Here is a 24,930-nt window from a genome sequence, read left to right on the forward strand (position 1 = left end):
GTTTCTTGTTAAAAGCGCGTGTTGTGGTGTGCGCGTGTGTTTTTATGCCTGCGTTTCTTGTTAAAAGCGCGTGCTGTGGTGTGCGCGTTTTTTATGCCTGCGTTTCTTGTTAAAAGCGCGTGTTGTGGTGTGCGCGTGTGTTTTTATGTCTGCGTTTCTTGTTAAAAGCGCGTGTTGTGGTGTGCGCGTGTGTTTTTATGCCTGCGTTTCTTGTTAAAAGCACGTGTTGTGGTGTGCGCGTGTGTTTTTATGCCTGTGTTTCCTGTTAATAGTCGGTGATCTCCACAGGTAATTTGAGCGGCTGAGGCTTTTCCAGGCTGATCATGAGTGTGGTCTCCCGGCTCAGTCGATCCTCGTGGTGCCGGCCGTTGTATGTGGCAGGTGGCAATGCACTTGAAGTGTTTGGGAACTGGGGGGTTGTCTCTGGGTGAGGAGACGGGGTGAGACAGAATTCTTCTTTTTCCTGCTGCTGTAAGTGTTTGAGGATGGCCTTGGACAGAAAGTGAGGGTCGTTGTCATCGTTATCTACAAGCAATAATGGAGAAATACTGAAACTAACATTCTATTATAACAATCTTTTTCATGGAAAAAATAATGTTATCCTTAATAACATCACAAGTAAAATTAAAATGTAACGCAAAGATGAAAAGTCAGCAGGACACATGGCTTTCTAATGTCAGCCTTATTTTCTCTGGATTAACCTGTGTGTTGACATTCAACAGCAGGGAGGTCGAGTCTGCACTGAAGATTTATGTAGCCAGAAGGTGATGTTATACGACGTCTGTTAGAAAACTATCCGACCTTTTTATTTTTTTCAAAAACTATGTGGATTTGAATCATGTGCGCTTGCGTCAGACAAGCTTCAACCTTCGTGCGCATGCGTGAGTTTTTTCACGCCTGTCGGTTGCGTCATTCACCTGTGGGCAGGCTTTGAGTGAGCCCTGGTCCACCCCCCTCGTCGGATTTTTTATTGTCAGGAAAATGGCTCAGACACTGGTGCTTTGTTTCATCAAATTTTTTCAGAAACTATGAGGGACATCCAGGTGGACACCATTCGAAAAATTCAGATCGCTTTCGGTGAAGATTCTATGGACATAACACAGATTAAGGAGTGGTTCAGCCGGTTTAATGACAGCGCACAATGGCGCACGGCGCGCCGCGATCCGAACGGCCAACGACAGGCTTGAACGACCAGATCATTTCCAAAGTGAAGGTTCTGTTGGTCCAGGATGTCGTGTGACTAGCAGAGAAGTTTCAGAAGAGGTCGGGATCAGCACTTCCACTGTTAAAGGAGATTTTGTAATGAAAGACGTGCTGAGGGATTTGCGTGTCTGTACGGAGCCGCAATGGCGCTGGACAAAAAACACCTCCGTGTTGGAAACCATTCATAAGATTCAGATGACTTTCGGTGGCTTTTCAGTCGAGTGAGTATCTGAGAAATTGTGTAACAGCTGGGCATGTTCCAACTTGTCCTGTGAGACTTCCAACATGGACTTGCTTTTGTTCTCCGCCATTGAGGCTCCGTCCCGATGCACGAATCAGTCCGCACGTCTTTCATTACAAAATCTCCTTTAACAGTGGAATGTGCCGATAAAGTGCTGATCCCGACCTCTTCTGAAACTTCTCTGCTAGTCACACGACGTCCTGGACCAACAGAGCCTTCACTTTGGAAATGATCTGGTCGTTCAAGCCTGTCGATTGCTGCTCGGAGCGCGGCGCGCCGTGCGCCATTGTGCGCCGTCATTAAAACGGCTGAACCACTCCTTAATCTGTGTTATGTCCATAGAATCTTCACCGAAAGCCATCTGAATTTTTCGAATGGTGTCCACCTGGATGTCCCTCACAGTTTCTGAAAAAATTTTGATGAAGCAAAGCGCCAGTCTCTGAGCCATTTTCCTGACAATAAAAAATCCGACGAGGGGGGTGGACCAGTGCTCACTCAAAGCCTGCCCACAGGCGAATGACGCAACCAACAGGCATGAAAAAACTCACGCATGCGCACGAAGGTTCAAACTTGTCTGATGCAAGCGCACATGATTCAAATCCATATAGTTTTTGAAAAAAATAAAAAGGATAGTTTTCTAACAGACCTCGTATTCCTCAGCTGTGGAAGAACTCCTAAGAAGAGTTACATGATGCAAACTTGTCTTCTGATACATCTATAAACGGTCCTGTTTTTTTTTCTCTCTCTCTCCAGTAATAATTAAAATAAATAATGATCATGGCTAAATCATGTTCACCCCTTCACATTCATGCTTGCTGCATGACATCGAATCAAAATGAAAAGTAAAGGCTTTATAATAATTTTTCAAATCAAATCGGAAATGGTGGAGATGGTATAGAAAAATGCCAAAAAAAGTGATTCTTACATTTACATCAAGTTTTATTTCATTGCAGACAGAAGGAACCAAAGATATTTAATGTTTTATGTCATCAATATACATAATATACACTGATACCTGCATTTCAGGCCTACAACACTGCAAAAATTGGGACACTGAAAGCATTTGCCACTTTATAATGTAATTGTTGTATTTTTTTTCTTTTTTCAAAATTCTCTATACATTCTCTATTGGGGATAAAACAGGACTGTAAGCAGGCCAGTACAGTATTCATACACAGCAAAAATCACCAGTGTTAAATTCACTCTGCCAGTGTGCATATGGTCTTACAGTGACCCAGTGTGGGACCATACGTACACTGTCAGTGTGAATTTAACACTGGTGATTTTTGCTGTGTACTCTCGTCTTCTACAGCCATGCCTTTGTGATGTGTGCAGAATGTGGTTTTGCATTGTCTTGTTGAAAAATGCATGGATGTCCCTGGAAAAGATAATGTCTTGAAGGCAGCAAATGTTGAAAAAAAAATCTAAAATCTCAATGGACTTTTCTGGATTAATGCTGCCATCACACAAGTGTAAATTACCTTTCCAAGGACACAAACACAATTCCATACCATGACGGACCCTGGATTTTGGTCATTTCTTAAGGAAACCAAACCAAAACAAAAAAACCCTAAACATCTGGAATACTGATTTGTCTGACCACAATACCTGATTCTCCAGTGTCGTCCAACCCACATGCCTCTGAGACCACAGAAGTTGACATTGCTTCTGGACAAGGTTAACATAAGGCTTATTTTTTTCCACAGTAAAGTTTTAAGTTGCATTTGTTAATATAACTCTGTATAGTGGTGCTTGACAAAGGCTTTCCAAAGTAATCCCTTGCCCATGTGGTTATATCAGCTATTGATGAATGACAGTTCTTGATGCAGTGCCGTCTGAGGGATCAGAGATCAGTGTGTTTACCTTAGGCTTGCTTCCTTGCCCTTTACACACTGATATGCCCCCGATTCCTTGAATTGTACTGTTCAGGGAGAAATATGAAAATCCCTTCCAATCTTTCTTTGAGGAACATTGTTTTTAAACATTTCCATAATTTTCTCAGTGCCTTAAATGCTCTATATACTGGATATACCTTTTGGATCAAATCATGATTATTATAACTATCTGTTGATATCACCGGTTTGAAATAACATCAGTTTTTAAAAATGTCTTTACCTCCTAACCAGCCCTAAACTACCCTGTCCCAACTTTTTTGGAATGTGTTGCAGGCCTTAAGTGTAAAAGTGCCTTGACACTTGCACTACTTGCACACACTTCGTCGTGACTATCCCACCCGCTGTGTTCCCAGCTGGATGCCACGCTTTGTGCGCTGGACGCTGCGTATATAAAATAATTATTTCGTAGCGGATTAATCATTTTCTCTCAGAGTTGGCTGTTGAAAACACCTGTAATCACAGAGGACCGTTCCATCTGCCATTTTTTTCCCTCTCTCTTTCGTGCGCTGCATGAGGTGGAGAAAGCATTTGGAACCATCTAAAAGCTAATTTATCTGTAATATTTATAATATATATATTTGTAATCGCTTGGTAACACAGTTGCATTTTCATTCCTTCTCATGAGTAGCTGTAAAAGTATGTTTATGATAGATTTAACATCTCATTGTAATCGATCAGATGAACTGCGCTGTGATGTGGTGCTGTGACGCAATCACTCACACTCACACGCAGTGTTTTTTAATTGTTTGCGCAATGGTTATGTGAAGTTCATGTAATTAATGTGTGATGGTGATTTTGAACATTTTAAACCTAAATGTCTTTAGAAATGGGAGGAAGCCAGAGCACCCTGAGAGAACCTACACAAACACGAGGACAACATACAAACTACACACAGAAAGGACAAGGGGTGATCTGAACCTGGGACTTTCTTTAAATCAGTGGTGGGTACAGATAACCAAAAAATTAACTTCGATAACAGATAATCAGATAACTGAAAAGTTGTCTTTGATAAAGATAAACCGATAAACCACCTAAAAATGTATCAGAAGTTACAGATAACCAATGAATTCCAGTATTGTCTCTGGTACATTTGCAACTACTAACAAGCTGAATTTGAGTTTTAACACCATGATCACTTTTGGAAGCATCAAAAACGACAACAGACCCAAACAATGAGCCTGCACTTCTATGTTTCAATCAATCAATCAATTTTATTTATATAGCGCCAAATCACAACAAACAGTTGCCCCAAGGCGCTTTATATTGTAAGGCAAGGACATACAATAATTACGTAAAAACCCCAACGGTCAAAACGACCCCCTGTGAGCAAGCACTTGGCGACAGTGGGAAGGAAAAACTCCCTTTTAGCAGGAAGAAACCTCCAGCAGAACCAGGCTCAGGGAGGGGCAGTCTTCTGCTGGGACTGGTTGGGGCTGAGGGAGAGAACCAGGAAAAAGACATGCTGTGGAGGGGAGCAGAGATCAATCACTAATGATTAAATGCAGAGTGGTGCATACAGAGCAAAAAGAGAAAGAAACAGTGCATCATGGGAACCCCCCAGCAGTCTAAGTCTATAGCAGCATAACTAAGGGATGGTTCAGGGTCACCTGATCCAGCCCTAACTATAAGCTTTAGCAAAAAGGAAAGTTTTAAGCCTAATCTTAAAAGTAGAGAGGGTGTCTGTCTCCCTGATCTGAATTGGGAGCTGGTTCCACAGGAGAGGAGCCTGAAAGCTGAAGGCTCTGCCTCCCATTCTACTCTTACAAACCCTAGGAACTACAAGTAAGCCTGCAGTCTGAGAGCGAAGCGCTCTATTGGGGTGATATGGTACTATGAGGTCCCTAAGATAAGATGGGACCTGATTATTTAAAACCTTATAAGTAAGAAGAAGAATTTTAAATTCTATTCTAGAATTAACAGGAAGCCAATGAAGAGAGGCCAATATGGGTGAGATATGCTCTCTCCTTCTAGTCCCCGTTAGTACTCTAGCTGCAGCATTTTGAATTAACTGAAGGCTTTTCAGGGAACTTTTAGGACAACCTGATAATAATGAATTACAATAGTCCAGCCTAGAGGAAATAAATGCATGAATTAGTTTTTCAGCATCACTCTGAGACAAGACCTTTCTGATTTTAGAGATATTGCGTAAATGCAAAAAAGCAGTCCTACATATTTGTTTAATATGCGCTTTGAATGACATATCCTGATCAAAAATGACTCCAAGATTTCTCACAGTATTACTAGAGGTCAGGGTAATGCCATCCAGAGTAAGGATCTGGTTAGACACCATGTTTCTAAGATTTGTGGGGCCAAGTACAATAACTTCCGTTTTATCTGAGTTTAAAAGCAGGAAATTAGAGGTCATCCATGTCTTTATGTCTGTAAGACAATCCTGCAGTTTAGCTAATTGATGTGTGTCCTCTGGCTTCATGGATAGATAAAGCTGGGTATCATCTGCGTAACAATGAAAATTTAAGCAATGCCGTCTAATAATACTGCCTAAGGGAAGCATGTATAAAGTGAATAAAATTGGTCCTAGCACAGAACCTTGTGGAACTCCATAATTAATCTTAGTCTGTGAAGAAGATTCCCCATTTACATGAACAAATTGTAATCTATTAGATAAATATGATTCAAACCACCGCAGCGCAGTGCCTTTAATACCTATGGCATGCTCTAATCTCTGTAATAAAATTTTATGGTCAACAGTATCAAAAGCAGCACTGAGGTCTAACAGAACAAGCACAGAGATGAGTGGAATGAAAGTGAGATGAATGGGGTCTAATAGACATGTTGATGGTTTGGATGAAGTAACTAATGAAAATAACTCAGACAGAACAATCTGAGAGAAAGAGTCTAACCAATTACCGGCATCACTGAAAGCAGCCAAAGATAACGATACGTCTTTGGGATGGTTATGAGTAATTTTTTCTCTAATAGTTAACATTTTATTAGCAAAGAAAGTCATGAAGTCATTACTAGTTAAAGTTAAAGGAATACTCGGCTCAATAGAGCTCTGACTCTTTGTCAGCCTGGCTACTGTGCTGAAAAGAAACCTGGGGTTGTTCTTATTTTCTTCAATTAGTGATGAGTAGTAAGATGTCATAGCTTTACGGAGGGCTTTTTTATAGAGCAACAGACTCTTTTTCCAGGCTAAGTGAAGATCTTCTAAATTAGTGAGACGCCATTTCCTCTCCAACTTACGGGTTATCTGCTTTAAGCTGCGAGTTTGTGAGTTATACCACGGAGTCAGGCACTTCTGATTTAAAGCTCTCTTTTTTAGAGGAGCTACAGCATCCAATTACAATCTTACCAAATTTACGCTTAGCCTTAGCCAGCAGTTTCAAATTTCCTTCAGTGTCGCCTGCTCTGGCCCCCGGAAGACAATTGACTATGGTTGCTGGTGTCGCTAACTTCACATTTCTCAAAACAGAGTCGCCAATAACCAGAGTTTGATCCTCAGCGGGTGTGTCGCCGAGTGGGGAAAAATGGTTAGAAATGTGAACGGATTGGCGGTGTACACGGGGCTTCTGTTTAGAACTACGCTTCCTCCTCACAGTCACCCAGTCGGCCTGCTTTCCCGGCTGCTCGGGATCCGCCAGAGGGAAACTAATGGCGGCTAAGCTACCTTGGTCCGCACCGACTACAGGGGCCTGGCTAGCTGTAGAATTTTCCACGGTGCGGAGCCGAGTCTCCAATTTGCCCAGCCTGGCCTCCAAAGCTACGAACATCCTGCCCCCTGCTGGAAGCTCTTGTTTACTGCATGGCTTCCAGCACAGAAGCAAGCTGAGAGTAGCCACAAAGCCAGCTTTCTACCAATCACAACGCTCCGGTCAGGTGGAGGTCTTGGAAAATAAAGTCATGCCGACTTATGGTTTGGTGTGAATACTGATAGAATAACTCCATTAATGTCAATTCTGTCATTTGTACAAAGTTAAAATCTAACATAGATCTTTTAATGTTGAATAATGCACTAATTCTGAGGTTTTGTAACAAACACAGACAGATCACAAAGGATTCTGGGTAAAAGTGTCTCTGCTTAACACTGATTAGTTCAGTCATTCATTATGTAAACCAACACGTTAATGTGACGTCTGTCGTGTGTTGGTGTTTACAGATAAATGTGCTTTTGTAAAATATTCCATTTTTTTATTTGTAAAAACAGGCATTTTTACGGAGAACTGGAAGTGTCATTGCAAAATGTTTTGCATGTGTAGAGAATGTGCGCACGTTTTATTAGTGCCATGCCCACGTTTTATGATGTTGTAAAACGCGCTCTCAGTACTGTCTCGACACATAAATGTTGGTTTTACACTGTGCGAGTTTTGGCCTTTTTTCAGATGATTTTTCATTCGTGTGAGAATTTTTTGGGCCGGGTTTCAGGTTAATCGCGTGTCCTGCATTGTGTAGTGTACATGGAGTAACAAGCTGCATTTAACATCTCACAACCACCTCCTGATCGCCGATCGTATGGTCAAATGAAAATCAAACCTGTTTGATATTATTCTGTATCCTGCTGCTGAAGAGCAACAAGCATCCAACCGCTCGCACTGTGCATGTGCAAACACCAGAGACCTGTCTTGTAATGTTTTTTTTGTTGTTGTTTTGTTTTTAAACTTTGATGTCTCCCATCGAGAGTTTTTGTAAATTAAGTTTGAAAACAAAGCTTCCGTTTTGCTTGTGGAAACACGAGTTCGACGTGTGGTTTTTGAACATACAATGTGTGTGAGAACATAAATCGGGCACTCTGAACTTTTACACCGTGCGGTTCTGTGGTACAGTTTGAACTGAAACCGAGTACAGTGATTAAAAACATCATACAGTGTCTGCTCAGCTTCAGGACAAATACTGCCATGGCCTTGAAAACTCGCCAAAACAAAATTCAAGATAATCCGTGTCTGCTACATTTAAGATGCGTGGAATTTAACAAACGTAAATACAATAACAACGTCTATAAACCCAGAGAATATATTCATGAGAGTTTTAGGCACTAGAGTTTAATGCTGTTGTCCATGGAGCCTGAACAGAGCGTCTGAAATGCATTTGTCCTGTTGTGAACATACTGAGATTACCCTATCCTACCCATAATGCACTGCTGGGCACAGCATGTGCTCACTAAAACCTTAAAAATTAGCACATTACTTTAAAACTAAAACATATATCTGATATGTTCACTTTATAAAACTTCAGACGTGACAGTAATTTAAAATAATTTGTCCAAAATTAGTTTGGTTCAAATTTGAACCGTAAGTTAAAAATGTGTGCCTCTGGATGACTTGGGTGATGTTGCCAGCGTATCAGTATGGGGTTAAAGGAAATGTTTTTTTTGTGTGTGTGACCAGTTCTCCTTTGCCTGCAGAGGATAGAGTGGTTTCTCCTGGAAGTAGCTATCTTCAGTTTGCAGAGAGTGGAACTATACATCTGTTAGGAAACTTCTGACATGTAGGTGCTAAACTGATTTTAAATTTTAAAAATGTTTGCCACTGTTCAGCTTTGTTTACTACGTTATCGGTCTAAAAGTTATCGGACAAAAATTTATCGGAAGATAATTAATCCGATAATAGTTTTTAAAGTTATCTAAAAAGATAATCAGATAATGAAAACATTATCTGTTATCTGATTATCGGAACTGTGCCCACCACTGCTTTAAATATGAAATGTCTTCTGTAAACATGAAACACAAAATAAACTTTGTACAATTAAAACAAAAACAAACTCTTGTTTTCATTTATTAAAAATCTGCCAATGTACTGTGAAAACACAAAATCTTACCAAATATTTTTTTCTAACTTCTAGTCAAAATATCTATTCTACACCTAAGACTAAAAAGAAGTCCTTAGATCTTACTGAAATCTTAATGAAAGAGGCTTGGAGATATGTTGTTCTGAGTCATATCTGAGATGCCTTTTTCCACAAAATGTAAGTTTTTTGAGCTGTTGTGTTATTTTGTAAAAGATGCAACACTTCCTCACTTCCTACTACCAGGAAAATCCATCCATCCATTTTCTACATGGACCCCATTCCAGGGAGCATGGCAGGGTACACCCCCGACAGGATGCCAGTTCATTGCAGGGTCACATATAGACAAACAAACACATGCACACATATGATCAATTTAAGGTTTCCAATCCACCCAACCTGCGTGTCTTGGCTGTGGGAGGGGAGAACACACAATCTCCGCACAGAAAGGCACAGATGGGAAGCGATCCCACAACCTTCTTGCTATGAGGCAACAGTGCTAACCACTAAGATGCTCCAGTCATATTGAAAACTATGCCACATTATTTGTCTGATCATAAAGATTCCAAAAATGTATGGTTTGGACAGTCTGTAACTGAATTCTATGGAGTTACGGGATAAAAACGGCAAGAATGGTGACAAAGGTCAGTGTCGGTTTGTACAGGGGTCAAAAGTTAAAGATGCTCCAATTTTGGTAAAAAGTGATGGAAATTACTAGTTGAGTTAACACGGTTTTAAAAACGAATAGTGTGGACCATGTATCATCCTTACTTATCACGTTATGGGGTAACATATGTCACGTGTCATAGAATCCAATAGATGTAGATCTTGTTTGACCTTTACTTTTGGAGACCAAGCATTCAGCACTGTCAAAACTATTCCATTTATTAATCCTATTAGCTGAACCAATAATTTGCATCACTTTTTACCAAAATTGGAGCAACTTTAACTTTTGACCCCTGTACAAAATGAAACTGACCTTTGTCACCATTCTTGCTGTTTTTATCCCATAACTCCATAGAATTCAGTCACAGATGGTCCAAACTATACCTTTTTGGAATCTTTATGAGCAGGCAAATAATGTGGAATATTTTTCAATATGATTGGAGCATCTTTTAATTTTGACCTCTGTGTAATTCTTCAATTGACCCCTACCTGACCACCGATTGAAAAGTCAAGTGGCCAATCGTTTTTTTAAAAAGAGGCGTGTGCCGAATTTGATGCTTTTATCACCATTTGCATGATTGTTTCAGTTATCTGCTGCACTAAAAAGTAAAAAAAAAACAAACAGACAAAAAAACAAACAAAACCGTGAGTCAAAAACTTGTGTGGTTAGTGGTTAGTACTGTTGCCTAACAGCAAGAAGGTCCCACAAGCGTTCTGTCTTTTTCCCAAGACATGCATGTTATGTGAATTAAAAATTTAAATTGACCGTAGGCGTGAAAGAGCTTGTCTGTCTGTGTGTGGCCCTGCGATAGACTGGCATTCTTTCCAGGGTGTCCCTTCGTGGTATGACTGCTGGGATGGGCACTGTGACCCTTAATTGGCATAAGAAGGTTTAGAACATGAAGTGAACAAAGCTTGTTTTATCTCCGATATGACTCAAGCTGGAATGTGTCAATGTAAAATGCAGTTCTTATGTCACACATAGACGCTTGGCGAACCCACCGTTGAGCAGGATGAGTCTGTAGCGGTTGCGGCACTCTAGTGACTGCTCTAATATGACCTGCAGTGTCCTGTAGAAGAGCAGGACCTGGTGTCTGCGCTCAGGCTCCCCAAAACCAGCACTGCTCTCCTGTGACATGTTGTAGAGCGTCAGCAGGGGTGTGGCGTACTCCACCATGCAGTCAATGCCCTGTTCAACAATCAATCACAAGGACAAACAACACGTCACAGCTCTCTTCAATCAATTACAACTATTACAATCTGACTCCGAATGAAGGGAAACCCCTATATTGTGGGCACAGAACAGAAGTGTTTAATAAAATGTACATTACTTGATGATTTACATATCATGAAAAAAGTAGACATAAAAGGGATAATTGACATGTCATAATGAAATGACAGTAAGTCATCATGTTTACAGTCGGTCTTCTTGAGTAAAGTCAGAGGATGGATGTGTGAACATTTCCAAGTCATTGAATAAATTTTGGAATTTATTTACATCAGTCATTAAGAAATACAGTGTGATGCAGTGTGGTAAATCTGGCTGGATTGAGCGACTCTCACAAACTGTGCAAGAAGGAGACGAGTCAACATCCAACAAGAATCAACACCTTGAGGCTCTGAGATGGACTTTATACCAGCACTTACTGATTGTGTTTTCTGCATCCTGTTCATTTGTAACATGACATTGTCTTGTAACTGTTTGTAATATTGTTAGAATGGCCGAAGCAGTGGGTCACCCCTCTGAGTCTGGTCTGCTTGAGATTTCTTCCTCAAAAATTCCAGAGGGAGTTTTTCCTTATCACTGTCGCCTGTGTGCTTGCTCAGGGGGGTTGATAAGGTTAGACCTTACTCATGTGAATTTCGTTGTGATTTGCCGCTATATAAATGGGGCGGCAATAGCTCAGTTGGTAGAGCAAGCCGTCTTGTGACTGAAGGGTCGGCAGTTCGAATCCGGCTACCAATCAGTCAAAAATCTGCATATTGCTGTTGTGTCCTTGGGCAAGACACTTAACCCACCCTACCTGTGTATGAATGAGGTGGTGGTCAGAGTGGCAGTTTCCGTCAGTTTGCACTAGTAACTTACCACCCATGTGTGGGAGTGAATGAATAATGCAACTTGTAAAGCACTTTGGGTGTCCTGAAAAGTGATCTCTAAATCCAAATCATTATTATTATTAATAAAAAATTGAATTGCAAGAGTGAAACTATTTTCTTTACACCTTGTAGTAGCAATTCAACGTCCACATGCTTATTGATGAAAGCGGCTGTTAATTCACAAAACTGTCTTATGCAGGTTTTGACACCATTGAGGCTTCATGTCTGTTTAGAACTCGACTCACTTGTTTTGGATCAGTGGATACACTGAAGGTAGAGGAAGTAGATGGCACAGAGGAAGAAGACGATGAAGGAGACACTGCTGTGTTCAGCATGTAAACAGGTTGCTGTGTGGGAGAATTGTTCTCACACAGTGTCCAAGCTCCAGAGCATAAAGTGTATCATCATCACGTTGTCACGTTGTTGAGGATGGATAACAGCTGACTCTCCAACAGATATTCTATGTCCAGAGGAGGGCAGAAGACAGGCGTGGACGTTAAGAACAAACAAGGGACCAAGCCGGCTGGAGAGCAAATCTTGAAAAAAATGCCGAAGAACAACAGAGAGGGATGAGAGCGAGTGCAAGATCCTAACTGGCAGAAGCTTCCAGCAACGAGCACATGCAGCATCTGTCAGAAACAGTGGGCCTGTACAGTCATTTCCGGGTCCACCATCCTGTCTGGGAACTGATCAAGAGACAGACGTCCTCTCCACTGACGGACTGTCACGACAACATCAATGTGCGTTTGATCGGATTTGCACATTTGGTTTAGATGTCAAGGTTTTGAGCAGAGTTTGGGCTCGACTTTGAAGTTTGTGAAGATTAAAGGTTTTCAAATATGAGCCATATGTTGAGATCTATATCAAGAAGTGGCAGTAAGCCTGATTGTGATCCTGACAGCGTGCTGTTACGCATCTGTGTTCAACGTTTCATCAGTTTCAAGAACTGTTTCTTGTCAATCTTAGTATCTCATGCCAATGTTGCCAAAAATGTTTGATGAACATGTTTTATAGCTAGAGGGCGCTATTGATATATTTTACAGAAAATGGTTGTCTTTTGTTGAATTGTGAAGTGTAACCAAGAGGTGGCGCTAATACTGAGCTGACAGGTCAGTGTGCACTGAACATATAACCCAAATATTTCTATTCATTGATCTTGTAGGTTGTCTGTTTTTCACCTCCAGCACACATTTGGTGTCACATTGCACTTTAATTACATTCTGGTGGAAAAATAAAATGTCAGTAATTAATAATGAATGACCAGGTGACATCAGGTTGAACTTCAAGCTTCACTGCTGTCAAATATTATGTTTGCATAATTTTTTTGGACACAAAGCTGAAAACCAACCATTTACTGTCATCATGTCTGTAATAACCGCCATAACATTATTGCGATCACCACTCTGACATTATTTGCAGCTATTTTGGGCTTATTTGAAAATCAGATGTCACCCTAGACTTGGTTTTGACTGCAGTCATTGTTAGATTTACTTCATCAAACATGTGGAACATGGAGCAAACTGATATGTCACTTTGAAATGCTGGAGAGAAATAAACACACTGAGGCGGGTGTCACTTTATGCTGACGATGTGTGATTCTGACGGTCACTTTTGTGGTGTGCAGTCTTTACACATCTGATTAAAGACGGGAAAATATCAGCTCTTTCAGCCCACAGTGGCAATAAGAAGACCCACTGAGCTGAATTACTGCACCGACTCAGGCTGCAGATTCTCTGAGTTAATATATCAGTCTCTTTTTTTTTTTTTTTGCAATGGAGAGAAATATTTAACAGTGATCTCCTTTAGATTGGTCATAATCTGCATTAAAAGGTAACTACAAAGAACAGCAAGTAATCTGGTGCTGCTTATTTAAATATCTGACTCTTGTTACAATTCTGCAATTCACAAACCTGATTTGGGATTCATCCCCGCTTACCTTCCCATGCTCATCCATTACTCTGTAGACGCTGTGCTTGTAGACCCGCCCTCGGACCCCTGCCCTGTCCATCTCAGCGTTGGGGAGGTTGTCATAGAAATGAATGTTGTTGTCCTCATCCTCCAGCTTGTGAGAGATGCTGGCGTTGAGCGGTATGAGGATGAGGAGCTTCTTGGAACCCCGTTTCCAAAAGGCGGCACTGACCTGATGTGTGGCATTAAATGCTGCTATGGATTCCTCTAACCCTGGTCACACACACACACACATACACACACACACACACACACACACACACACACACACACACACACACACACACACACACACACACACACACACACACACACACACACACACACACACACACACTTTCATTCATATAGCATTTCAGAACGCAGTGCAAATATCATACCTTGCATAACATCTAAAGAAAAAAGACCCTGTAATCCTAAAAATGATCTACCATCTTAAATATCACACCCCACCATAACTACAGCAGCCTTTGATTTGTTACGTGTTGATATCTGAAAGCCTGATTTGAAGAATAAGCTTCATGGACATGTTGGAGCTGGTGTGCTTTGATGTTACTGACGTGGCAGAACCTGTCTCAGATAGCCCAGGTAGAAGGACCAGGCCACATTCATCTTTCTCATCTATATCCAATGTGACAACTGTAGGGGTGGTGGCAGCAAAAGTAAATCATTGCTTTTACAGCAAGTCACTGGATGGATACATGTACATTTCCAAATCACTGAGTATGTCTTGGACATTGGTCATCAGACAATCGGTCATTAAAAAACAAAAATGCTTTTATGATAAATTTGAGTATGTGGTTCTCAAAATCTGAGTGACCATGCAAAAAGGACAAAAGTGAGGGAAGTCACCAAGACACACATCACAACTCTATATATAGGAATTAAAGGCTTCTGTATATGTGATTGGAGAAATTGTGCTCGGGACAAATTTGGCCTGTTGCATCACAATGCCCAGTTTCATGTTGGAGTGAAACAGATAAGTACTTTCAAAAGATCTAGGCTTGAGTCTCCCATGTGCCTCCCAGCAAGCTGTAGCTGAACTTTCAAGTTAGCAATTTTATTTATTTATTTATTTGGTAGAAAATCCTTCTCTGTGCCACACTCCACCATGATGTTGCGTAACTAATGATGGAAAATACAGAACTTGCCCAATTACAATATTCTCCACTTGCAGCCAGAGAAAAATGGCCCTCAGAGTTGTCATTTGGTTCTTGTTGGCTTCCCTCAGTAGTCTCATTTTTGGGCTCAGTTTTTTCCTCCACACAGATTTACCAAAAAGTACCATACTGTTTGTATTTCTTAATAATTGGTGCAAATAAAGTCCAAGACATATTCAAGGACTTGGAAATGTTCATGTATCCATCCCCTGACTTGTTTTAAGAAAACTGCTGATTTACTTTTGTTAAACTAAAGGGTTCCATTACTTATGCAACCCATCATCTTGGCTTTAATGTTTTTATTTAACCCTTTAAGCCCTAGAGCCTATTTCACCAAAATCACATACCCACACATTATGATTTATTTCTCAGCTTGTACGAGGTCAAAAATACAAAGGTTTGGATCAGCTAAAAGACAGGTCCTCGGGGATGTGGTGGATGCAAAAACATTGAAAGTAAATAATACTTTGTAGGAGTAAATGAGGTTTTTCTTTTCCCAAAAAATGAATTCTGATTTATGTCTTTATTTGCTTGGCGTTTCAGCTGTGGTTAGTTGATATGTGATTGAAGTGGATACTTTTGTAGAGGAGACTTCGCTTGACATTTTGATGTATAATAAGTGTATGTTGGTGTCAGCACTGGTTAGTTATGAGTGTTCATCCATCCATCCATTTTCTTCCGCTTTATCCGGAGTGGGGTCGCAGGGGCAGCAGCTCAAGCAAAGCCGCCCAGACCTCCCGATCCACACACACCTCCACCAGCTCCTCCGGGGGAACCCCAAGGCATTCCCAAGCCAGCCGAGAGATGTAGTCCCTCCAGCATGTCCTGGGTCTTCCCAGGGGCCTCCTCCCAGTGGGACGTGCCCGGAACACCTCTCCAGCGAGGCGTCCAGGGGGCATCCGGAAAAGATGTCCGAGCCACCTCAACTGACTCCTTTCAACGTGGAGGAGCAGCGGCTCGACTCCGAGCTCCTCCCGAGTGACCGAGCTCCTCACCCTATCTCTAAGGGAGCGCCCAGCCACCCTGCGGAGGAAACTCATCTCGGCCGCTTGTACTCGTGATCTCGTTCTTTCGGTCATGAGCCAAATCTCATGACCATAGGTGAGGATCGGAACGTAGATCGATCAGTAAATCAAGAGCTTTGCCCCCCTACTCAGCTCTCTCTTCACCATGATGGTCATGAATCCTGAACTAGAATCTGTTTAAAGAAAGTCACGTTTTATTATCCAGAAGTGTGGACACAAATCTCATTTGGTCTAGAGGAGTTGAATGAGGAATACAAACACAGCCTAACAAGAAGATGAGCATCATTCATCCATCCATCCATTTTCTTTGGCTTTATCCGGAGTCGGGTCACGGGGGCAGCAGCTCAAGCAAAGCCACCCAGACCTCCCGATCCACACACACCTCCCCCAGCTCCTCCGGGGGAACCCCAAGGCGTTCCCAAGCCAGCCGAGAGATGTAGTCCCTCCCAATGGGATGTGCCCGGAACACCTCTCCAGCGAGGCGTACAGGGGGCATCCGGAAAAGATGCCCGAGCCACCTCAACTGACTCCTTTCGATGTGGAGGATCAGCGGCTCGACTCCGAGCTCCTCCCGAGTGACCGAGCTCCTCACCCTATCTCTAAGGGAGCACCCAGCCACTCATCTCGGCCGCTTGTACTCGCGATCTCATTCTTTCGATCATGAGCCAAATCTCAGGACCATAGGTGAGGATCGGAACGTAGATCGATCGGTAAATCAAGAGCTTTGCCCCCCCTACTCAGCTCTCTCTTCACCATGACAGTCCGATACAGCAACCGCATCACTGCAGATGCTGCACAGATCCGTCTATCGATCTCACGCTCCATCCGTCCCTCACTCGTGAACAAGACCCCGAGATACTTAAACTCCTCCACTTGAGGCAAGGATACTCCACCGACCTGAAGAGGGCAAAGCACCTTTTTCCGGTCGAGAACCATGGCCTTGGATTTGGAGGTGCTGATTTTCATCCCGGACGCTTCACACTCGGCTGCAAACCGCCCCAGTGCATGCTGAAGGTCCTGATTTGACGAAGCCAACAGAACCACATCGTCTGCAAACAGCAGAGTTGAGATTCTGTGGTTCCCAAACCAGACCCCCTCTACACCCTGGCTGCGCGTAGAAATTCTGTCCATAAAAATAATGAACAGAACCGGTGACAAAGGGCAGCCCCGGTGGAGGCCAACGTGCACTGGAAACAGGTTTGACTTACTACCGGCAATGCGAACCAAGCTCCTGCTGCGGTCGTACAGGGACCGGATAGCCCTTAGCAAAGGACCCTGGACCCCGTACTCCCGGAGCACTCCCCACAGGGTGCCCCGAGGGACACGGTCAAATGCCTTCTCCAGATCCACAAAACACATGTGGACTGGTTGGGCAAACTCCCATAAACCCTCGAGCACCCGATGGAGCGTGTAGAGCTGGTCCAGTGTGCCGCGACCAGGACGAAAACCACACTGCTCCTCCTGAATCCGAGGTTAGACCATCGGTTGAATTCTACTCTCCAGTACTCTGGAATAGACCTTACCGGGGAGGCTGAGGAGTGTGATCTCCCTATAGTTGGAACACACCCTTCGGTCCCCCTTCTTAAACAGAGGGACCACCACCCCGGTCTGCCAATCCAGAGGCACTGTCCCCAGTCGCCACGCGATGTTGCAGAGGCATGTCAGCCAAGACAGCCCCACAACATCCAAAGATTTTAGGTACTCAGGATGGATTTCATCCACCCCTGGAGCCTTGCCACCGAGGAGCTTTCTAAACACCTTGGTGACTTCGGCCTGGGTAATGGATGAGTCCGCCTCCGAGTCCCCAGTATCTGCTTCCTCTTCGGAAGACGTGACGATGGGATTGAGGAGATCCTCGAAGTACTCCTTCCACCGCCCGACAACATCCCCAGTCAGGGCAACCGCTCCCCACCCGCACCGTAAACAGTGCTGGTGGAGAGCTGCTTCCGCCTCCTGAGGTGTCGGACGGTTTGCCAGAATCTCTTCGAGGCCGACCGATAGTCCTCCTCCATAGCCTCCCCGAACTCCCAGACCCGGGTTTTTGCCTCTGCGACCGCACGGGCTGTGGCACACTTGGCCTGCCGGTACCTGTCAGCTGCCTCTGGGGTCCCACCTACCAACAAAGATAAGTAGGACTCCTTCTTCAGGTTGACGGCATCCCTTACTTCCGGTGTCCACCCCCGGGTTTGGGGATTGCAGCTGCGACAGGCACCAGAGACCTTGCGACCACAGCTGCGAGCAGCCGCATCGACAATGGAGGTGGAGAACATGGTCCACTCGGACTCCATGTCTCCAACCTCACCCGGGATCTGGGAGAAGCTCTCCCGGAGGTGGGAGTTGAAGACCTCGCCAACAGAGGGTTCCGCCAGTCGTTCCCAGCAGACCCTCATGATACGTTTGGGCCTGCCAGGTCTGACCGGCTTCCTACCCTCCCAGCAGATCCAACTCACCCCCAGGTGGTGATCAGTCGACAGCTCTGCCCCTCTCTTCACTCAAGTGTCTGAGACACGTGGCCAAAGATCAGATGATACGACTACAAAGTCGATCATCGACCTCCGGCTCAGGGTGTCCTGGTGCCACGTGCACTGTTGTGCTCGAACATGGTGTTCGTGATGGACAAACTGTGACTAGCACAGAAGTCCAACAACTGAACACCACTCGGGTTCAGATCGGGGAGGCCGTGCTTCCCGATCACCCCCCTCCAGCTCTCACTGTCGCCGCCCACGTGGGCGTTGAAATCCCCCAGGAGAACAATGGAGTCCGCAGTTGGAGCGCTATCTAGTACCCCTCCCAGGGACTCCAGGAAGGTCGGGTACTCTGCACTGATGCTCGGCCCGTAGGCCAAGACAACAGTGAGAGACCTGTCCCCGACCCGAAGGCGTAGGCACGTGACCCTCTCGTTCACCGGAGTGAACTCCAACACTTGGCGACTGAGCTGGGGAGCAATAAGCAATGCGACCCCAGCTCTCCGCCTCTCCCCGTGGGCGACGCCAGAAAAATGAAGTGTCCAGCCCCTCTCCAGGAGTTGGGTACCAGAGCCCAAGCTGTGCGTGGAGGTGAGCCCGACTATCTCTAGTCGGTATCTCTGAACCTCCTGCACAAGCTCAGGCTCCTTCCCCCCTAGCGAGGTGACATTCCACGTCCCAACAGCCAAGGGCTGTGAGCATGGACCGGGCCGCTGGGCCACCCGCTCTCGACCGCCACCCAATCCTCTCTGCACCCGACCCCCATGGCCCCCTCTGCAGGTGGTGAACCCACAGGAGGGCGGGCCCACGTCACTCTTTCGGGCTGAGCCTGGCCGGGCCCCATGGGCTAAGGCCCGACCACCAGGCGCTCACGCGCGAGCCCCAACCCAGGCCTGGCTCCAGGGTGGGACCCCGGTTCCGCCATACCGGGCGACATCACGGTCCTTGATCTCTTACTGGTAATGGAGGTTCTGAACTGCCCTTAGTCTGACCCGTCACCTAGGACCTGTTTGCCTTGGGAGACCCTACAGGGAGCACAAAGCCCCCGACAACATAGCTCCTAGGATCAGGTACACAAACTCCCCCACCATGATAAGGTGGCAGCTAGAGGGGGAGTATGAGTGTTCAAATGTTCCAAAACAGGGCAAGTTCCCAAAAATTGGGGACTCTAGGGTTTAAGAGGTTAATATATCAAGCTGTCGAGATTTTCTTAGAGTTTGAGTTTAAGGAGGATAATGTAGAAGAATTTTTAGGTCCATATTTGAACTGTGATGAACTATCAAGTGTCCTGATCCGAACTGTATGTCCTCTGGTTGAACTAGCAGGTGTTCAACCCAAAAAAAGGGCTCTATTAGTCATTTAGTCTGTCAGGGGCTTTCCAAGGCCTTTTAGGTGCTTTCCCGCAGGCCACGTGCGGGGGCCTCAGGCCAGCTGCACGTGTGGCTGAGGCCACGTGCGGAGGGGGCCTCAGGCCAGCTGCACCTGTGGCTGAAGGTCTTTTAAAAAAATCAGTTGTAAATCCTTCATGTTTTAATGGGAGCGTTTGTCACATTGAAATAATGGCCTAACACCTGCTTAGGGTTCACTAGAGGACGCTTCCAATAGAAAACCATGTCTTGGGAATGAAATAAATAAAAAAGTCGAAGGAGGAGCGATGCCCGCGGGTCTCCAATAAATAGACGAGCGCGGTCATATTCAGTCTCTCTAGAGGACTCAGTTTGTCTAAGCTTTGTGTCGAAGGCTTAAATAAACTTAAAAACTCTGTGCATTTTATCTTGCTTAAGGCTGAATTATTCTAAAGTGTTGTGTCCTCTTTCTAGCATATCACTTGCAATTAGTTTGTGTTATCTAAAAGACGACATCCTGAGAAGACCAAAAAGATGAGCCGCGACAGAACTTGGCGAGCCAGCTTCAGGAGGGTCCAGGGGCATTCCGGCAGCCTGGGGCAGTCCAGCTCATCCCTCCAGACCGTAAATAACACTGATCACGACTAAAAGGTAAGCAGAAACCTTTTATAATTTCTGCACGATCTGGAGGAGTGAGTCGGGATTTCCGCCCAAGTTGACAGGTGATATTTTTTAATTGCCTCTTACCCAAAAGAACCTGGACTAAGAAAATTGATAAGAGACTAAAAAAAGATAAGATTGAAAATTATCAGGCCTTGTAGATAAAATGCTCAGAAGGTGTGTGTGTTCCCGGGAAAAAGAATGTCTATGTGAGTGAAAGTTCAGGAATGTTCATGAACTCTGGTGCGGAAAGAGTGCGTGGAGAACTAACCTGGATGCTTGGGGAATAATTGGTGTTGAAATTCGTTACTAACGTGCCGGCTGATAGCATGTGCTGTAGGGGTTAATTTAGGGGAGTATACTGACAAATAGATACAAGGTAATACAAGGTTATTTAAAGAGTTTAACAGAGACTGAAGTGAAATAAGTGAGAAAAAAGAGTTTAACAAGAGAATACGTGCAGAGAAAGCACAAGATAAGCGCCTGAGGGGGCGCAGTAGAAATACCGTACGTGATAAAGAGATTTAAAGAGAAAAGTGCAAAGAAGCACAGCTGACAGTAAGTAAAAGAGCTCAATAAAGGACGTCATTTTTTAAGAAAAGAGAAAAACTATAAAAAAAATAATAAAATAAATAGAGAGTTAGTGCAGAATACATGAGAATTAATGAAGCAGAAAATAGTGCAGTAAGGCACCAAATACACGCTTGTGGGGCGTGGGAGAAGAATAAGTAATTAAGTACACAGTAATATGAGTTTTTTTATAAGAAAAGAAAAAGAGAATATTTTCAGTGCAAAGGCACATTAAGCTCACGAGGAGCTCAGTAAGTGAAAAAAAAAAAAAAGGCAGAAGAAAGTGCAGAAAGGCACAGGATACGCACGCGAGGCGCGGTAAGGCGTAGAAATAAATGAAATATTGTATGCTCAGAAAGGAGCTTGTGAAAATAATATATTAAGCACAGGATACGCACGCGAGGCGCGGTAAGGCGTAGAAGTAAATGAAATATTGTATGCTCAGAAAGGAGCTGGTGGAAAATAATATATTAAGCACAGGATACGCACGCGAGGCGCGGTAAGGCGTAGAAGTAAATGAAATATTGTACGCTCAAAGAGGGCTTGAAAAAAGTAATATATGAAGTTGCTGACAGCGCCGGAGAAGCTGTCTAACGTGAAGAAGAGATACATGCTTAAACAGAACACATTGGTGTTAAGTGAATAAAAAGGTTGTTTAAAGTCGCGGAGTGAAAAGTGGCAGAAGTCTAGATAGAGATATATAGAAAGTTGTTTTTAATAATTTTTGTGTATAAAGCTTTTGAAGATTGGTGTGTGGGAGAGTGGAGAGTAACCTGTGTAAAGCTGTGAGAACTTGCAGGCTGGCTGACATACAAGATTAATGTGAAAGAGTACGAGGGGGAGGTATTTAGACCCAACAGGAGGACTTGGGAGGTGCATGACAGGCAGAGAGGAAAGTGTGAAACAGACAGTGAAGAAAAAGACAGGAGAAGAGTGCTATGTAAATACAGAGAAGGTAGATATTATTTCAAAGAGAGAAAACTAATAAACAAACATAGCAGAAAAAGACGAGAAGCAGAAAGTTAAAAAAAAAAAAAAAAATTAAATTAGAAGGGAAATAGAAAGTCGGGAGCAAAGACATTAGGAGGTGTTAGGGTTGTAAGAGGATTAAATAAATAAAGTTGGTTATAAATCAAAAGAGTTAAAGCTTAGATTATAGTGAAAAAGCTGACAGACTGATCAATGCTTGGGACAGTCTTTGATGGGAGACTTAAGTGATGATGAAATAATACTCCCAGAACATTACTTGACTGACGGAGACATCGAAACCCAGGGAATCAGGACACATTTTTGGCTGGAAAGGACCTATTTTGACAGGGTAGGAGCAGAACATTGGCAGGACGAACAAGAGATCAATCAGAAATTATGGCAGATTACTAAGGTAATCAATCTGAAGCAAAAGAAAGAACAATTCCCTCTAATTAATTGGGAGCTGCTGATAAGACGTCTGTGGCATCAGGGTTTAACCCCGTGGCTGGAGCTGCTTTGTGCTGACCCTAATAAAGAACTTAGCATACCATTAAATCATTTAGTAACACTACCAACCGATCCAGGTGAAGAACTGTTTCCTAGGTTGACTCTGACTGTGGTCCCAAGGAAGGTTCGGTGGGAAACAGGTAAATTTTCATATTTAGTTAAAGAAAAAGAAGACGGGCATAGCAGTTGGAAATTTAATCCTTTTAAGGGTTTAAAATACAAAACAGGTGTTACAGCCAGCAAGTTATTGGTCTGGATCAGGACAGCCCCTGAGGGACTACCAGAACACCATAGAAACACCTCACATAGCGTTTGTCAGGGTTACATGGGTAACTCTCAAGGTCAAGGTCGGGAAAGTACCCCGCTAGACTTAGTACTAAGAAAATATCCAGGAAAACGCACTAAGGCCAACCAATGTATGAGAAAGTGGCACAAAAGGTCACATGGGGGCAGGCAATGGCCTTTGGTGGGATCATTTGATCCGGTGATGTGTGAAGCAGTTGCGGTAGAAATACAGAAAAAAGAAATTAAAGATCAGCAGAAGAACGTAAAAAACAACAAAAAACGCACTGAAGAAAAATAAGTTTTGGCCTTGTTCAAGCAGGAAGCACAGAGGCTACAGCAGAAAAGAGAAAAAATGACAGAGGAAAGATCCAAAGAGACTAAAGCCAGTGCACCGAGCTGGGAAGCAGAGCCACCCCCATATAAACGTCATGATATAGGGAAGACAGCTGGACAATTTGTATTAGGAACTCGTGAAGAGGACCAAGGCATGGATGTGGAGGGCAAATTCACACTGACACTAAAAGCTCGAGAGCCACAAGGAGACAGGTCCTCAGTCTGTCAAATGGATCATACAAGGTCTCCAAGTCCGAAAATAAGTGGTCGCACACCACGACCAGCAGGGGGGGCCACAAATAACAGTGACACGGAGGCAGACGAGGATAAAGAGAGAGACCTGAAGGCTCCGCCTGCACATCGAGGTCCACTGAAAACCGTCCCCTCCCACCATAAGTCAGCCGACTGGACCTTCACAGGCTATAGAGGCTCCGAAGAGTGGCACAAGAGCTTCTGTGACACACTGGATCTGGCCAGAAGAGATAATGAAGAACTAGCTGAGCAACTTCGGCTAGCGAAGGAAAGAATACAAAGACATAGGGACGCCGAGGAAAGAAGAATATTACAACAATCGACGCCCAATCAAGGGAATCACATTATAGAGCCACCCACCCGAAAGATTTCTGGTGAGATCATCATTGAGACTGCAAAAGAGGCCCGACTCAGGCAAAGACAACAATGTGTAGCCAAAGACATAGCGGCTTTAGAACAGAATATAACCGACTGGATGGACTGCCTGGAACCAGTCAGTCGCACTCGATCTGGAAGACAGTATGGAGTCCGCACAGAAGAAGAGGAGGACGAAGACCTCATATGCCCATTGGTGGTTAGAAATGGTCATCATGTGTATACCCCATGGAGCTGGACAGACATGGTGGGGCTGGCCAACAGACTGCCAGACATCACCCAAGGAGCTGGGAGATGGATAACTGCCTTAGAAGAAGGCACTGCAGGGGTAACCTTGTCTTTAGGTGACATAAAAGCCTTGCTAATGCATGTCATGGGAAAACATGACACTGAAGAATTAGCAGGAAAGGTTGGACTAACACAAATGATGGGCACAAATCAACATGATGAAGTCCCCTTTAATCGCTATAGAAACTCCATGTGGGAAGGACTGAGAAGAAAGTACCCTGAGGTCTTGGATCCCTCTAAATTGGATGATGAGGAGTGGACACCTGAAGAGTGCCCAAAGAAGTTCCTGCACCGATTCCAGAAGAGATGGGCGGAGGAAACAGGAAATGCATGGAACCATTCTCCAGCAACTGAAATCCTGTTTAAAATAACTGTAAAAAAGGCTCTACCAGATGAGGTTCAGAAAGCCCTAGATGGAGTTGTGGGACTATCAAAAATGAATTGGGCTTTATACTCTGAGCATATTTGTCACCATCTTGAAATCTACAAGAAAGAAAAACAAAAAGAAGAAGATGCAGCAAAATCCCTGACGAAAAAATTGGTGCAGATGCAGTTGGGAGAGCTAACCAAAGTCAAGAAAGAAAAAACAAGACCCAGGTACCAATGATGACCCCTGTTCCTTCTGAGTCGGCAAGCACAGGCCCTACGGCAAACACTGCTGCCACCTTACAGGCACCTGTGGTAACAGCCACACAGAGCCCCCAAGGAGCAGCAGGGAGCACTGCTGCAGGAGAAGTCTCAGCACCAGTGGAGCATCACTATCACTACCATAGCACTGGCACACCCGGAAATGGACCCACCTACAGTCATGGGTGGAGAGGAGAGTCACGGAACTTTCAAGGTCAAAGAGGAGGGTGGCGAAGAGGATCTCGCCAACCTTCATTGG

General features: G+C 44.0%; 1 protein-coding gene across 1 annotated transcript; it reads right to left on the reverse strand.

The window, feature by feature from the left end:
• Positions 1-222: 222 nt before the first annotated feature.
• LOC117506266 (stimulator of interferon genes protein-like) lies at positions 223-14,498 on the reverse strand (the record flags this gene model as incomplete). Its single annotated transcript, XM_034165761.1, is given in 4 exon segments — positions 223-525; positions 10,747-10,933; positions 13,778-14,022; positions 14,370-14,498. Coding segments are annotated over 4 exon segments (821 nt in total), but the record flags the coding sequence as incomplete, so codon positions are not given.
• Positions 14,499-24,930: the final 10,432 nt, after the last annotated feature.

This window comes from Thalassophryne amazonica, unplaced genomic scaffold (genome assembly GCF_902500255.1).
Source record: "Thalassophryne amazonica unplaced genomic scaffold, fThaAma1.1, whole genome shotgun sequence".
Classification (NCBI taxonomy): Eukaryota; Metazoa; Chordata; class Actinopteri; order Batrachoidiformes; family Batrachoididae; genus Thalassophryne; species Thalassophryne amazonica.